This window comes from Peromyscus maniculatus, chromosome 16 (assembly GCF_049852395.1).
Source record: "Peromyscus maniculatus bairdii isolate BWxNUB_F1_BW_parent chromosome 16, HU_Pman_BW_mat_3.1, whole genome shotgun sequence".
NCBI classification, from domain to species: Eukaryota; Metazoa; Chordata; class Mammalia; order Rodentia; family Cricetidae; genus Peromyscus; species Peromyscus maniculatus.
The window spans coordinates 36,360,251-36,374,129 of NC_134867.1; the positions used below are offsets into that span (position 1 = coordinate 36,360,251).

At 42.1% G+C, this 13,879-nt stretch overlaps 1 protein-coding gene across 3 annotated transcripts in view; it reads right to left on the reverse strand.

Moving 5' to 3' along the window:
- The window catches only part of LOC102913428 (MFS-type transporter SLC18B1), a 34,044-nt gene extending 28,695 nt beyond the window's left edge, over positions 1-5,349 (reverse strand). The window contains exons 1-2 of one of the 3 annotated variants that reach the window (XM_076552627.1): positions 5,005-5,349; positions 3,426-3,565 (exon numbers count right to left, since the gene is read on the reverse strand). In XM_076552627.1, coding sequence (XP_076408742.1) covers positions 3,426-3,565; positions 5,005-5,044 — 180 coding nt within the window. In that variant the 5' untranslated portion in view covers positions 5,045-5,349. Of the gene's footprint in view, positions 1-3,425; positions 3,566-4,938 lie in introns of all 3 variants that reach the window. The other 2 variants (XM_016005204.3, XM_076552626.1) reach the window with 2 other exon arrangements.
- Positions 5,350-13,879: the final 8,530 nt, after the last annotated feature.

A 13,879-nucleotide genomic window follows, 5' to 3' on the forward strand; every position in this document is an offset into this window, starting at 1 on the left:
GTTTGAGTTCCTCTCCTGATGTCCTTCAATGATAAACAGTGATATGGAAGTATAAGCCAAACAAACCCTTTCCTCCCCAACTTGCTTTTTTGTCATGGTGTTTCATCATAGCAATAGAAACCCTAATTAAGATACCTTCTATAACCTTAGAGCAGTGGTTCTCAACCTGTGGGCCACCACCCCTTTGGCAGGAGTGGCACACCAGATATCTTGCACATCAGACATTTACATTCTGATTCATGATAACAGTTATGAAGTAGCAACAAAAATAAATTTATGGTTGGGGGGTCATCACAACATGAGGAACTGCATCAAAGGGTTATAGCATTAGGGAGGTTGAGAACCATTGCTCTAGAGGCTCCCATCACTGTTTTCTCACAAAACCCAAATCTGACCAACCACTCTGATGCTCTCCCAGCAATCAAGTCCTGTGTATACATCCCAGAGTTCTTGAATTCCAGCTGCAGTTTGCCCCTCAGAGCCCCAGCCTTCTACCAAGGTCTCACTGTGCCCTAAGTGTAAGCCCCAGTGAGCTGTGTCCTGTTCTGTAAGAATATTCCATTCACTCTGCTCTTCCCTGACCACATCTGCAACGATCTCTCTATTACCATAGGAGCTGCCATTTCTCACGCCACACCTCCCTTAACCTGAAAAAGTCTCAGGACCGCACCTTTCTACTTGGCTTGATTCTGCCCAAGGATAGTGAAGCATTCTTCCGTCTTCAGTATCATCATTTCTCTGTCATTTACTGTAGAAGCTGCCATTTCTCACACCACACCTCCCTGAACCTGAAAAAGTCTCAGGACCGCACCTTTCGCCTTGGCTTGATTCTGCCCAATGATAGTAAAGCATTCTTCCCTTTTCACTATCATCACTCTTGCCCATCTTTACCTTAAAGGATACCCAAAGCCTGTATCAATTCTCCCCCTCCTCTTCATCCTTTTCTCATATTTTTGTTTTGAATGAACAAGAAATACAGGGGCACTTCCTGACTTTTCTTTGCCTGGGCAGATGTTCAACTCCATGAACCCAGAGGAGGAACTTGACCCTCCGGTGAAATTGGACTAACTAGGAAAGCCCTTCACATCTGAGACTGCTATTTAAAGAAACACAATGGGACCCTCACTATTCTCTCCTCTTATAGGATTGTTGTAGGCACCAAGTGGATGAATGGGTGGCAACATGTGTTGGAGACCAGTGAGTGTTGTTTGGGTACGGAGCCACATCATTCTTTTAGCAGAAAAGCCTTTCTGGTTGCATACCCTATGAAGGACTACATGTTGTCGAGGCAGTTTGAGAACTGAGAAGTTGTCAGTGCGCTGTGAACCTAAAACTTTGGCAAGATGCACAAAATGAACATTTGGACATATTGTCTGAACTTTCCTAAGCTAGTTCCCTTCCATCCATATTATATGCATGGACTCTATCTGTCAGGTGAACAACTGCACCACCAGCCACAGTTCCTAACACCATGAAAACAGTAAAGCTTAGAGGGAGCCTGGCAACGGTAATCAGAATCCTTCCTTTGTGTAAATATTACTACCGGAGTGCATAATAAATTCGGACTGAATATCCTGGACTGCCCCACCTTTGGAGACAGAGTCTCACTTTATGACCATGGCTGCCTGGAACTCACTTATAGACCAGGCTGGTCTCAAAACTCCTAGAATCTGCTGCTTACCTGTGCCTTCTGAGTACTCGGATTAAAGGCATGAGCCACCACACTTGGTTACAAATAACTTAATTCTAATATATATATATATATATATATATATATATATATATATATATATATATTCCCAATTCCAGAAGACAGAGTAATAGCCTTTTGTTCACATCTTGGTCATTTGGTGAATCTTGTTTTTCAGCTATAGATGCTAAGTAAAGATTAATCAAATTGCCGGGTGGTGGTGGCGCATGCCTTTAATCTCAGCACTTGGGAGGCAGAGGTAGGCAGATCTTTGTGAGTTCTAGGCCAGCCTGGTCTACAGAGCAAGATCCAGGAAAGGCGCAAAGCTACACAGAGAAACCCTGTCTCGAAAAACAAAAACAAAAAACAATTAATCAAACTACATGGTAAAATAAATAATACTTAGAAAGTCAAGTATATTTTGGGAGAATTACCCGGTAAGAGGATGTTCTTTTTTTTTTTTTTTCCTGATATTAAACACTAAGAAATATTCTCTTCGTGGGGGAGGAGGGCTAGGGAAATGAGTTTAGGTAATGTGCCTATTGTCTAACCAGGAAGACCAGAGCTGGATCCCCATCACCCACATACAAAGCTGAGCTTGTGGGCACACATCTGTAATACTAGCCCTGCCAGGTGGAGGCAGGGGATCCCAGGGTCTTGCTGGCTAGCCAGTCTGGCTGAACTGGTACATGCCAAGGACAGTAAGAGACCATGTCTTGATGAAGATGCCTGACATTGACCTCTGGCCTTTGTGCACAAAAGGGGTAATACACACACACAAACAGAGAGAAGAGAGAGAGAGAGAGAGAGAGAGAGAGAGAGAGAGAGAGAGAGAGAGAGAATACACACCACCATACAAAATACACAAATATTATCTATACTTTAGGCATATTTTTATATTTTGCCGATTTTGAAATTTTTAATTATGTGTGTATGCATATGTATCTTTATGGAGATATTTACTGAAAGACCCTAACCCTTCAGGCTTTACACCCCCCAAGCCCCAGGAAATGAGAAACTAAAAATCTAGTTCCAAGGGCAAGCTGACTCAGCCATTGATCAACCACCCCTGCCACAATGTAACAGTGTAAAAAGATTTCTGTTAAGAGTTGTGCTCAACTGTGACTGGGATAGTTGCAAGTGTTCCAGGAAGGACCACTGTGACCTTTGTGTAAACTCCACTCCTGCCCTGATACCCCCCTTGAGGTTTCCCAAAGAATGTACCTGTTGACATAACTGTACCCACTCTGTGATCAGACCATGATCTTGTGAAACAAAATTGTATGGAAGTTGTAATCTTATGGCTTTTGTGGGTTTTTCCTTTAAAAACGCCCATGTGGCTGCAGTAAGATGCGGCTCTTGCTCTTAGGAGCAGAGTTTGCCCGTCTGTACAGTTGCTAAATAAAGACCTCATGCTGTTGCATCAACTGGACTCGAGTCTGGGTTCTTGGGGCGCCCACGTGAGACCCTAGATTTTAGGGTCCAACATGTGAGAACTGATGTCCACAGAGTCCAGAGGCACTAGAGTCCTCTGGAGCTAGAATTGGATAGTTTTGCACTTCTTGATGTGGGTGCTGGCAACTTAACTCAGATCATCTGGAAGAGAAGGACACACTATTGACTGCCCAGCCCCTGCCCTCGCCCACCCCCATAATCTTACATTTTATATTCTCTAAAATTATATAACTGAAGGGTTTTCTAAAAATTAGTTCATACAGATATAAAAATGTTTTACCTCCCTGGGGAAAAACGGTCCAAGGATGGAATAGGCCATCATGCACCCCAAGTTTAAGGAAGCTGCCGACACCAGTACACAAAGCTGTTCTCGTGAAAGTCTCCTGGATGTCTCTCCTGGACTTCCTCCACAGCCATCATCTTAAATGAAAACATACTGCTCTTACAGGAGTGTAAGTGGGATTCTGGGTAAAACACACAAGTGACATTTACTGTGGAGTTAGAAGACTCTAAAAAACACTTGTTGAGCTAAAAGGCTATTCTAAATAGAGCAGTTTGTAGCTGCTGTGACTCAACACAAAACAATCCTGGAATATCACTGCAAATTGAAACTTTGTTTTCATGCATAGACTCTTGTATCAGAATTTCAGTACAGAAAATACTAAGCCTTCGGATCTACCTTGACTTACAATGAGATGGACCAACCTGCCCACTCTTTCAGAAATCCCTACAATGATGAGCTCCAGGGTGCTTTGTCCAGGGCATCAGGCTCTAAAGAAAGACATCTCATTTTCTCAAGCTCCTGGTTTCACATGCTACATAGATTCAGTCAGGGCTTAAATGTTTAAACGGGTAATGCTAGGTCTTTACCAGAGTCATGCTGGCTCATTACCAGTCATTCAACTGGTAAACTTAACATTCTGGAAATACAAGACTCACATATGTAAATCAATTCATAATCAAGTCATTTTCAAGACTAATTACTAGTCTTTTGAATCAATTGCTCATTAAGTATTTGTTTCCATATTTAAACTGTAAAAGAACCAATCAACTGACTCAGTTTCAAATGTCCGAGCAGATTCCTTAGCCATTTTTTAAAATAACTTATTTATTCTTATTTTATGTACATGGATACTTTGCCTGTGTGAGAGTGTCAGATATTGGAATGACAGACAGTTGTGAGCTGCCATGTGGGTGCTAGGGATTGAACCTGGGTCCTTTGGAATTGCCGTCAGTGCTCTTAACCACTGAGCCATCTCTCCAGGCCCTTCCTATCCATTTTTAAATTGAATGATTGTGAGGGGGAACAACAGAGAAGAAAATGCATTTGATCTGCTGATTTTCCATAGGTAGCTACTGTAGACCAAGAGGGAAAATCCTGTACAAGATTAGGAAATCTTAAGAATCCTTTGAAATATGCCCGAACTGAAGAAGGAAAATGAGAAAAAGTTAAAAGTAAGGAGAATGCCAGCAAATACCTGGAGACCAAAGAAAACAGTTTAGGTCTGATGATGTGGTGTTAATTTGAAGGGATTCTGAAACCCCCTACTTAAAAAGCATAGCTACACAGAGAAACCCTGTCTGGAAAAAACAAAAAAAAATAAATAAATAAAAAAAAAAAAAAAAAAAAAAAAAAAAAAAAAAAGCATAGCTTTGGGAAGTACCTACACCCAGTCCTCAAACCAGAGAAAAGAAATGCTGGCCTGGACCCCATAGTCAGGCCCCGCCCTAGTTGAAGGGCTCAAGAAAAAAGATAAACAAACAAAAAAAAAAAAAAGCAAAAGTAAGCCTACTGGATCCTAGTTAAAGAGACAGGCCCCAAGCAAGCAGCAGCGCGCGACTGCACGGATCACAGTCACCTCCTGTCCCCGCAGGAGCCCGGGACTCCGCTGTGTCCATGAGCCGCTGGCTGCTTCGGTTCGCCGGCGACTCGGGGTTCAACCGCCGCGGACTGGATGCGCAGACAGCAGACGCTCAACCGGGCCTGGACTCCACATTCCCGGTCCAGAGGCGGAGATCCACGCCGGCTGCGTGAAGTCCTTCCAGATCCCGGGAGCCCGGGACCCAAGGGCGCGAGGGCGGGCAGGGGCGGAGCTGGGGTCCCCGCCCGGGCAGATCGCTGACTCAGCTGCTGGGTTCCGAATAAAAAGGAGAAAAATCAGATCTTGTGCTCTTTAGAGAAAACTAGGCTCGTGCCTAAAGGATGGAAATGCCAGTGTGTGTGATCGCTGAAGAACAGACTCTGAAGAAACGGAAGTGAACAAACCTGTAACACCTGCAGAAAAAGGCTTGCAAGAAGGAGCGCCTGGGAGCCTGGCTGTGGGAACTTTCCTTGGATGCAGGCGTCCGCGTTTATGAACTGTTTGCTCAGTTGCTGTGTCTTTCTTTCGATGACAAGGTCCCTTTTTTTCCATCTCCACAACTCGGGTCTTAAGGCTTGTATGAACTAGTTGCCTGGTTGTGCGTCTTAGAAATAAGAGGTGCAAGCACGTGTTCCCTTTCTCTCCACTCAAAGTATCCCCCCAGCACAAATCTAGTCCCACTTTGTCTTTTCCTTGTTTATTATTTGGGAAGAGCTTAAGTTTGGAAATTTGGGCCAAGGCAAAGAGTCACACTCCTGCAGTCGATGGGGTTTTAATATGAATGAACCTCTTACACAGCACGCCTACCACCAGCAGATATGATAGACATGATCAATGTGTTACTACAGTGCTACCAGTTCTACAATAAGGTCGTTGGGAAAGGACTGTACTTTGACCTAGCGAGAGAGGGTTATTGTGTGGGTCTGTGTATATGTTCCAAAGGAGGCTGTTGGGTCCCCTGGAGATGGAGTTAAAGATGTTCATGAGCCACCTCCACACAGGCGCTAGGAATTGAACTTGAGTCCTTTGGATGGACAATAAGTGTTCTTAACCACGGAGCCTTTTCTCCAGTCCCGCCAATGCCACTGAAGTGTGTTCTCATTCCGACCTAACCTCTACCCACAGAGGATTTTCCTCCAATTATTTATTTCATGATCTTTCTTCTTTCATTTTAAAAGCTCATTTTCTGTACGGATATTAATTGCAGAAGTTGAGTCCCCCAAACTGGTCCTGTTATTTATTTTTCTTTCTTTCTTTCGTTCTCTCTCCCCCCGTCTCTCTTTCCCTCTCACATCAGCAGCCATTCTTATATACAGGGTGTGTGTGTGTGTGTGTGTGTGTGTGTGTGTGTGTGTGTGTGTGTGTCTTTTTTAAATTATATCCTTGGACCTGCAAGATGGCCGAGAAGGTAAGTGTACTTACTGTCTAGCACTACGACCCAAGTTCCACCCCTGGGATCCACATGGTAGGTGAGCACCAAATCCCCGATATTGTCCTCTGACCTGCACGTGAGTGCTGTGGCACTTGTGTCCCCCTCAAATGTGTCTACCTACCACTGGTTCTTAGGGTCTGGACCAGGTGATTCCAAGTTCTTGCTCTTTTATTTGAGAGTTAAATAAACTCTTAGCTTAACAACCTGAGTTGACTTGGATTTTACACACACTTCTCTTTGAGTAATGCACCTGGCATTGTTTGGGAATCTGGGACCTCCCTGTGCATTAAGCTGCACATATCCTCCTCTCTCAACAATGGGACAAGTTTCTTCTTGCTTTCCCAACCATCAAAGTTAGACATAATCCATTCTTTTGTATTCAGTTTATCTAGGGGACTGATCCAGGGTGAACTAGTTTTGGATACATGCATGAGGCAAACGTGCTCTCAAGAGAACTTTTAGGGGGAACTTTCCTACTTAACCCCTTCATGCCTTTGCATAATTGGGTGTACCTGACTAAAATATATGCACTGGGCTGGAGAGATGGCTTAGCAGTTAAGAGCACTGCCTATTCTTCTAGAGGACCTGGGCTCCATTCCTAGCACCCACATGGTGGCTCACAGCTAGCTGTAACTCCAGTTCCAGGGAATCTGACCCACTCTTCTGGTCTCTGCAGGCACTGCATGCACATGGTGCACAGACATACACCCTGGCAACACTTATACATGTAAAATAAAAATAAATAAAATTAGATACGTTATGTGGAGGGATATATGAAGTAGAAAATTTATTTTATGACTAATCTATCAATCAAAATAGGGACTCCACCCTCACTGTAATATGTTCCAGCCCAGATTCTCTTCTTTAATTCCATAAAAAGAAACCCCAAACAATAATCAGGACTCTTGAGTATCTTGACTCATGTAGCCTGCTTTTCTTCTCCTATTACTTTGCTTTAAAGATAATTTCCTCACTGCTTTGTAATCTGTGTGGACTTTTGATTCATTCTCGAATAAGAGACCAAGAACCTGGGAATATCCAGCCTTGGCCCTCGAACACCGGTAAGAAGCATGCTGAACACCACAGCTTACCAGCACTGCACACTGTAGTGGCCACTGTTTCCCCGGGGTTTTTTTAACCAGGAATTTCAGCTCTATGCTGTTGCCTAGAACCTCAAGAAAGCAAATTACTGGTCAGAAAAAAAAAATCTAAATTCTAAGTTCAATTTCTGTTGAGTGAATACTGCTTTCATACCATCTTTGAAAGAGGAAATATTGATTGGGAGGGCATGCATGCATGCACCATGGTGTGCATGTGAGGGTCGGAGGACAACTTTTAGGGGTCCTTCCTTCTATGATGTATGTTATAAGCCTTGGCTTCCAAGTGTCTTTGTCTCCAGAGCCATCTTATGAACCCTTTCATACCCACCCTAAAGCTAAAATAATTATGTTATGATCCATCTCTATTTTATTAAAATTTCCCTGGTGGCTATAACAAAAGGCTACAACCTTTTCAATAAAAAGAAAACTAGGGCCAGCCAGTGGTAGCCCACGCCTTTAATATCAGCACTCAGGGAGGCAGAGGCAGGCAGATCTCTGTGAATTTGAGGTCAGCCTGGGCTACAGAGTGAGTTCCAGGAAGGGCGAAAAGCTACACAGAGAAATCCTCTCTTTAAAAAAAAAAACAAAAAACAAAAACAAAAAAAAAACAAAACACTAGGTCTGGAGAGATGGCTCAGAGGTTAAGAGCACTGGCTGCTCTTCCAAAGGTCCTGAGTTCAATTCCCAGCAACCACATGGTGGCTCACAACCATCTGTAATGAGATCTGATGCCCTCTTCTGGCATGCAGGGACACATGCAGGCAGAACACAATAAACATAATAAATAAATAAATCTTTAAAAAAGAAAAAGACTGTGAAAATCAGTATGGTGGTTTCTCAGAAAATTGGGAATCAATCTACCTCAAGACCCAGCCATACCACTCTTGGGCATATACCCAAGGAATGCTCAACCATACCACAAAGATACATGCTCAGCTATGTTCATAGGAGCACTATTTGTAATAGCCAGAACCTGGAAACAACCTGGATTCCCCTCAACTGAAGAATGGATTAAGAAAATGTGGTATATATACACAATGGAGTACTACTCAGCCGAGAAAAACAATGACAGCATGAAATTTGCAGACAAATGGATGGAACTAGAAAAAATCATCCTGAGTGAGGTAATTCAAACCCAGAAGAAAAACATGGTATGTACTCACTCATAAGTGGATTCTAGATATAAAACAAAGAACAATCAGACTGCAACCCACAGAACCAGGGAGGCTATATAGCAGGGGGGACCCTAGGATGACTGTGGCTTATAGTAAGTTTTAGTTTTACTCAATTGCTGGGCAAGTCTCAATGAAACATTTCACAATAGGATAAGAATTTATACTGTATCAAGCTGATAATAGAAAAATAAATTTAAAAAAGTGAAAAAAATTTAAAAAACCAAAACAAAATACAAAACAAATAAACCTCACTTCCTGTAGGGCAGAGGTCTAACCTGGGGTTCAGCAAGGCGGAATTAGTTCGTCCTTCTAGTTCCATGTGTGGAAAAATGAATTTTATTAGATGGTATTTCTGAACTTTTTAGAAAGTGTTTTCATTTCATTAAAATCATAAATGACAGTGGTCAGTTATTTAATGTTAATATGATGCTGCATGCTTAGCATAAATCCAATTTGGTCAGGATGCATTCTCCTTTGTATACTTGTTTATTATACCATTTAATTCTATCGGAGTTTCTAGTTCTGGTGTATACATACACAACACACACACACACACACACACACACACACACACACACACGAGTGCTTCTTCTGGCTTTCCTACAAAGTTACTTTTGCCTGTGCACCATATCATCAGTACTATTCCTGAGCTATATTTATCTAGTAATAGCAGTCATGACAGTTTCCTGAAATTGTTAGTTATATGGTAGTCCTTTTCTGTCCTTTCACTTTTAGGGTACCTCTTTATGTTTAAAGTGGACAGGGGCTGGCAAGATGGCACAGTGGATGAAGGTGCTTGATGTTAAGCCCGATTGACAGGAGTTCAATCCCCAGGAACCACACAGTAGGAGAGAATTCACTCCCTCAGGCTATCCTTAGACCTGTACTCAAAACCCAAAGGGCCTGTGCCCACATACATAAACACACAATAAATAAATGTAATAGAACGTTTCTAGCTGGGCGGTGGTGGTGCACACCTTTAATCCCAGCACTCAGGAGGCAGAGCCCGGAGGATCTCTGTGACTTCTAGGTCAGCCTGGTCTACAGAGCGAGTTCCAAGATAGGCTCCAAAGTTACACAGAGAAACCCTATCTCGGAAAAAAAAAATTAAAGAAAATGAATTATCCTGATTGTCTTGACTTTTAATGAAATCAGATAATCTATTTATATTTAAAGTTAGCACTGACATGACAGAGCTTAAGTTCACCATTTCACCATTTCTTGTGTGTCGGCTCTGTCTCCCAGCAGTACTGGGATGACAAGTGTGCTCCATCCCAGCTGGTTTCTTCTGTGTGCAACTTAACTCAGGTCCTCATTCTTGTGTGACAGGCTTTCACTGTCTAAGCTGTCTCCTGTTGCCCAAATCCTAAATGGTCTTAATATAAAAACCCTGAGGCAGAGATTGACGCAAATGCTGAAAGATTAGAGAGACAAAGAAACAGTCATAGTCACCTCTTACCTCGCCAACTACACTAATCCTCTGTCTGAATGTGCCTGAGTCCTTAGCTGGAAGGCCTAATTCCTGTCTCCTCCCACCTTGTATTCCTCTCTCTGCTCAGCCATATCACTTCCTGTCTCAACCTTCCTAGTGCTGGAATTAAAGGTGTGTGCCACCACTGCCTGGCTGTTTCTCTTTTAAATGGGATTAATCTCGTGTAGTCCAGGGTGACTTTGAACTCACAGAGATCCAGACGGATCTCTGCCTCCCGACTGCTAGGACTGAAGGTGTATGCCACTACAGCCTGACCTCTGTGGCTAACTCTGTGGCTAGCTCTGTTCTCTGACCTTCAGGCAAGTTTTATTAGAGTACAACAAAATATCCCCACAGTCTCCCAAAGCATTGTTTGGTAGGGGCAGGGAATTGCCTGGGCATCACCATACCCAGTTTTAACTTTTCTGATCTACTTAGTGGTAATATTACATCACTTCCCGAACAACTCTGTCATTTTAGAGATTGCTCTCATTATGAACCTTGAAACTTTATGAGTCATTTTACCCAGGACGCACCTCCTCTTTCTCTATCCTTTGGGCTCCAGTTGTCCTATGTATCATACCTACCAAGACATAAAGTCTGTTATGGGATACTACAGTATTTGTCTTAAAAGATCACATTTTCTCTTTTAAAACAAAAAGATAAAATCTTTTTTATGTGCATTGGTGTTTTGCCTGCATGTATATGTATGTGAGGGTGTTAGGTCCCCTGGAACTAGAGTTATAGGCAGTTGTGAGCTGCCATGTGGGTACTGGGAATTGAACCCAGGTCTTCTGGAAGAATAGCCAGTGCTTTTAATCAATGAGCTATATCTTCAGCCCCTCTCCCGCCCCCATTTTCTTAACTGTGAGGAAAAAGAACTTTTTACATGTACCCTCCTGTTTACCATTTCCAATGCTTGTCATTCTGGAACTTTCTATCCCATGTCACTTTCCTTCAACATGAATTTTTTTTCCTATAGCATTTCAAGTATGAGTCATCTGGTGGTGAATTTTTTTTTACAATTCTTTCTGGATGACTTCATTTCTGAAGGGTCTTTGTTGAGTATAATACATTAGATATACATAGAAAGCTGTCTCTTGGCCCTTGCAAAATGTGAATCTATTGTCACTTGGTCCCTTTCATTTTTTCAAAGAAGTTAATGGAATTGTGTGTTTGTATTATTGGTCTCTAGTACGTAATACACCCCTCCTACCTTGGTTTACCTGTTCTTAAGATGTTCTCTTTATCTTTGGGTTTCAATAGCTTACTTATGTGCCTAGGGGACATAAGAACAGGGTGTGTGTTTCTATCATTCTGAGGGAATTTGTACTTCTCTAATCTGTAAACTTAAGTTTTCTTCCAAGTTGATATCCTTTTATACAATATTCATTCAAATACCACTACCTCATATTTTGGCTCCTGGCTGGTTAACTACATAGACCATACATTAAACCTCTACCTTTATGCATACAGATAAAAGTAGTCAAAACCAATCTTCTTTCCCAGTCTGTACACTCATTCTTATTTTTATTTTATTTTATTTTTTGCTTGCATCTTCATTTTTTTCCCCAAATTCTATCAGCTTCTGGTCATGTTCCTCAGTATAGTCAGGCAATTGTTTGGTTTGGTTTTGTTTGAACATTTTCAGGGTTATATTTGTCATCTGCAGGACAGGTCGGTCCACAGAACTTCCTACTAATAACAATGTATTGTTTTAATAGTGTAAGCATTTATGAGGGATAAGGGTGATAAGTTCCCACCTAGATAATTACGTTAAGATTTTTTTTTTTGAAGACTTCCTAAAATTCCCAGGATGATTGTATGCTAGTGACCGTCAGACCTGACTGGTCATCAAGACTTTTCTGAGACATCCATTAGCTTTCTAATACATCATTTATTCATCTATTTGTTTATTTACTTATGTATTTATTTACTTTTTCTCCTGTTGGTCATAGACTAGTCTCACATGTGAAAAGAATTATAACCAATATAGTATTTTTTGCCCTTCCTTTCTTCCTCCCTCACTCTGTCCCACCCTCCTTCCCTCTCTCTCTTTCTCTCTCTCTCTCTATCTCTCTCTTTCTCTTTCTCTCTCTCTCTTTCTTTTTTTTGTGCAGCACTTACTAAGTTAAAATTGATACAACCAAAAGAATCCCTAAGGATGTATCATTTAATTCTTTACTTCATGCCTGGCAGCAGACACACAACTTTGATCCCAGCACTTGGGAGGTAGAGCCAGGCAGATCTCTGTGAGTTCGAGGCCAGCCTGGTCTACAGAGTGAGATCCAGGACAGGCATCAAAACTACACAGAAAAACCTTGCCTTGAAAAAACGAAAACAATAAATGTCTTACCTCACGCTGTTGAAATAACTTGGGGCCAGGATTCTGTTTGTTTCAGACAGGGTCTTATGGAGCCTACACTGGATTCAAACTTGCTATGTAGCTGAGGGTTGGCCTTGCACTGCTGGTCTTCTTGCCTTTACTTCCCAGGTCCTGAGGAACAGGGCTGTATCAGCACACCTGCCTCAGAATGAAGCCCAGTTTCAGTCTAAGGCTAGTGGTGGCACAGCCTGCTTTCCATTGATTCAATAATAAGTAAACTTATCAAACACTTTAGATCATTAAAATCGTTTTGTTGTTTTTAACACATAGTCTCATGTAGCTCAAGCTGGCCTCAAACTTGCTATGTAGTGGAGGATGACCTTGAACTCCTGAAAGCCCGGCCTCTACATTCTGAATGCTGAGATTGCTATAGGGGCCACCAGTCCCAGTTTTACTCAGTGGCATACAATAGAGAGCAGGACCTCATGCATGCTACCTATGCCAGCATCCTGCCACCCGAACCACTTCCTTCCCACACATTTTCATATAAAGTTCTGTACAAGGCAAATGAGCACTTTATGCCACTATCTCAGTTAGTTATTACAGTATTACAGCAATAGCAGTATATTGCTGGACTATGAATAACCTGCCAGAGGCTAGCTACAAAGTGAGCTGGAATTTTAACTCATCTGAGCTGGGCCCATGACATAACATAGTTTGGGCACCTTAGCCCAGGTTTGTTACCCAGCTCTCTTTTCTTGTCCAAATCATCATAATTTTACTCTCTTTTTGTTGTTGTTGTTGTTTTTGAGGCAGGATCTCTCTATGTGGCCCTGCCTGTCCTGGCAATCAGTGATCTACCTGTCTCAGCTTCTCAAGTTCTGGGATTAAAGATGTGCACCACTACATCTTACTTTTTTTTTTTAAACTTATTTTTTACTTCAAAAATGAAGTGATCTATGTGTGTGCACGTTCATGCATGTACTATGGCACGGATGTCAGGGGATGTGTAAGTCGGGAATTGGTCCTCAGTCTTTGGTCTTGTTTGAGATAGGGCCATGTTCTTGTTTTCCCACTGCATATGCCAGGCTAGGTGGCCCTTATTCTTCTGAGGGGTCCTCCAATTCTACCATTCATTCCCTACCTCCCCATAAGAGGTTAGGATTACATTCATCTATGCTATGTGTCTGGCTTTTACCAGAGTCCTGAGGATTTGAACTCAGTTCCTCACACTTGCACAGCAAACACTTTTACTCATAGGGCCATCTTCCAAGACCTCTCTATTTTCTAATATTTTTTTCCAGCCCAAATCAAAGATCTTTCCTCCTGCTTAATCTACTTTACATCCCTTTTTTGATACTGGTAAAA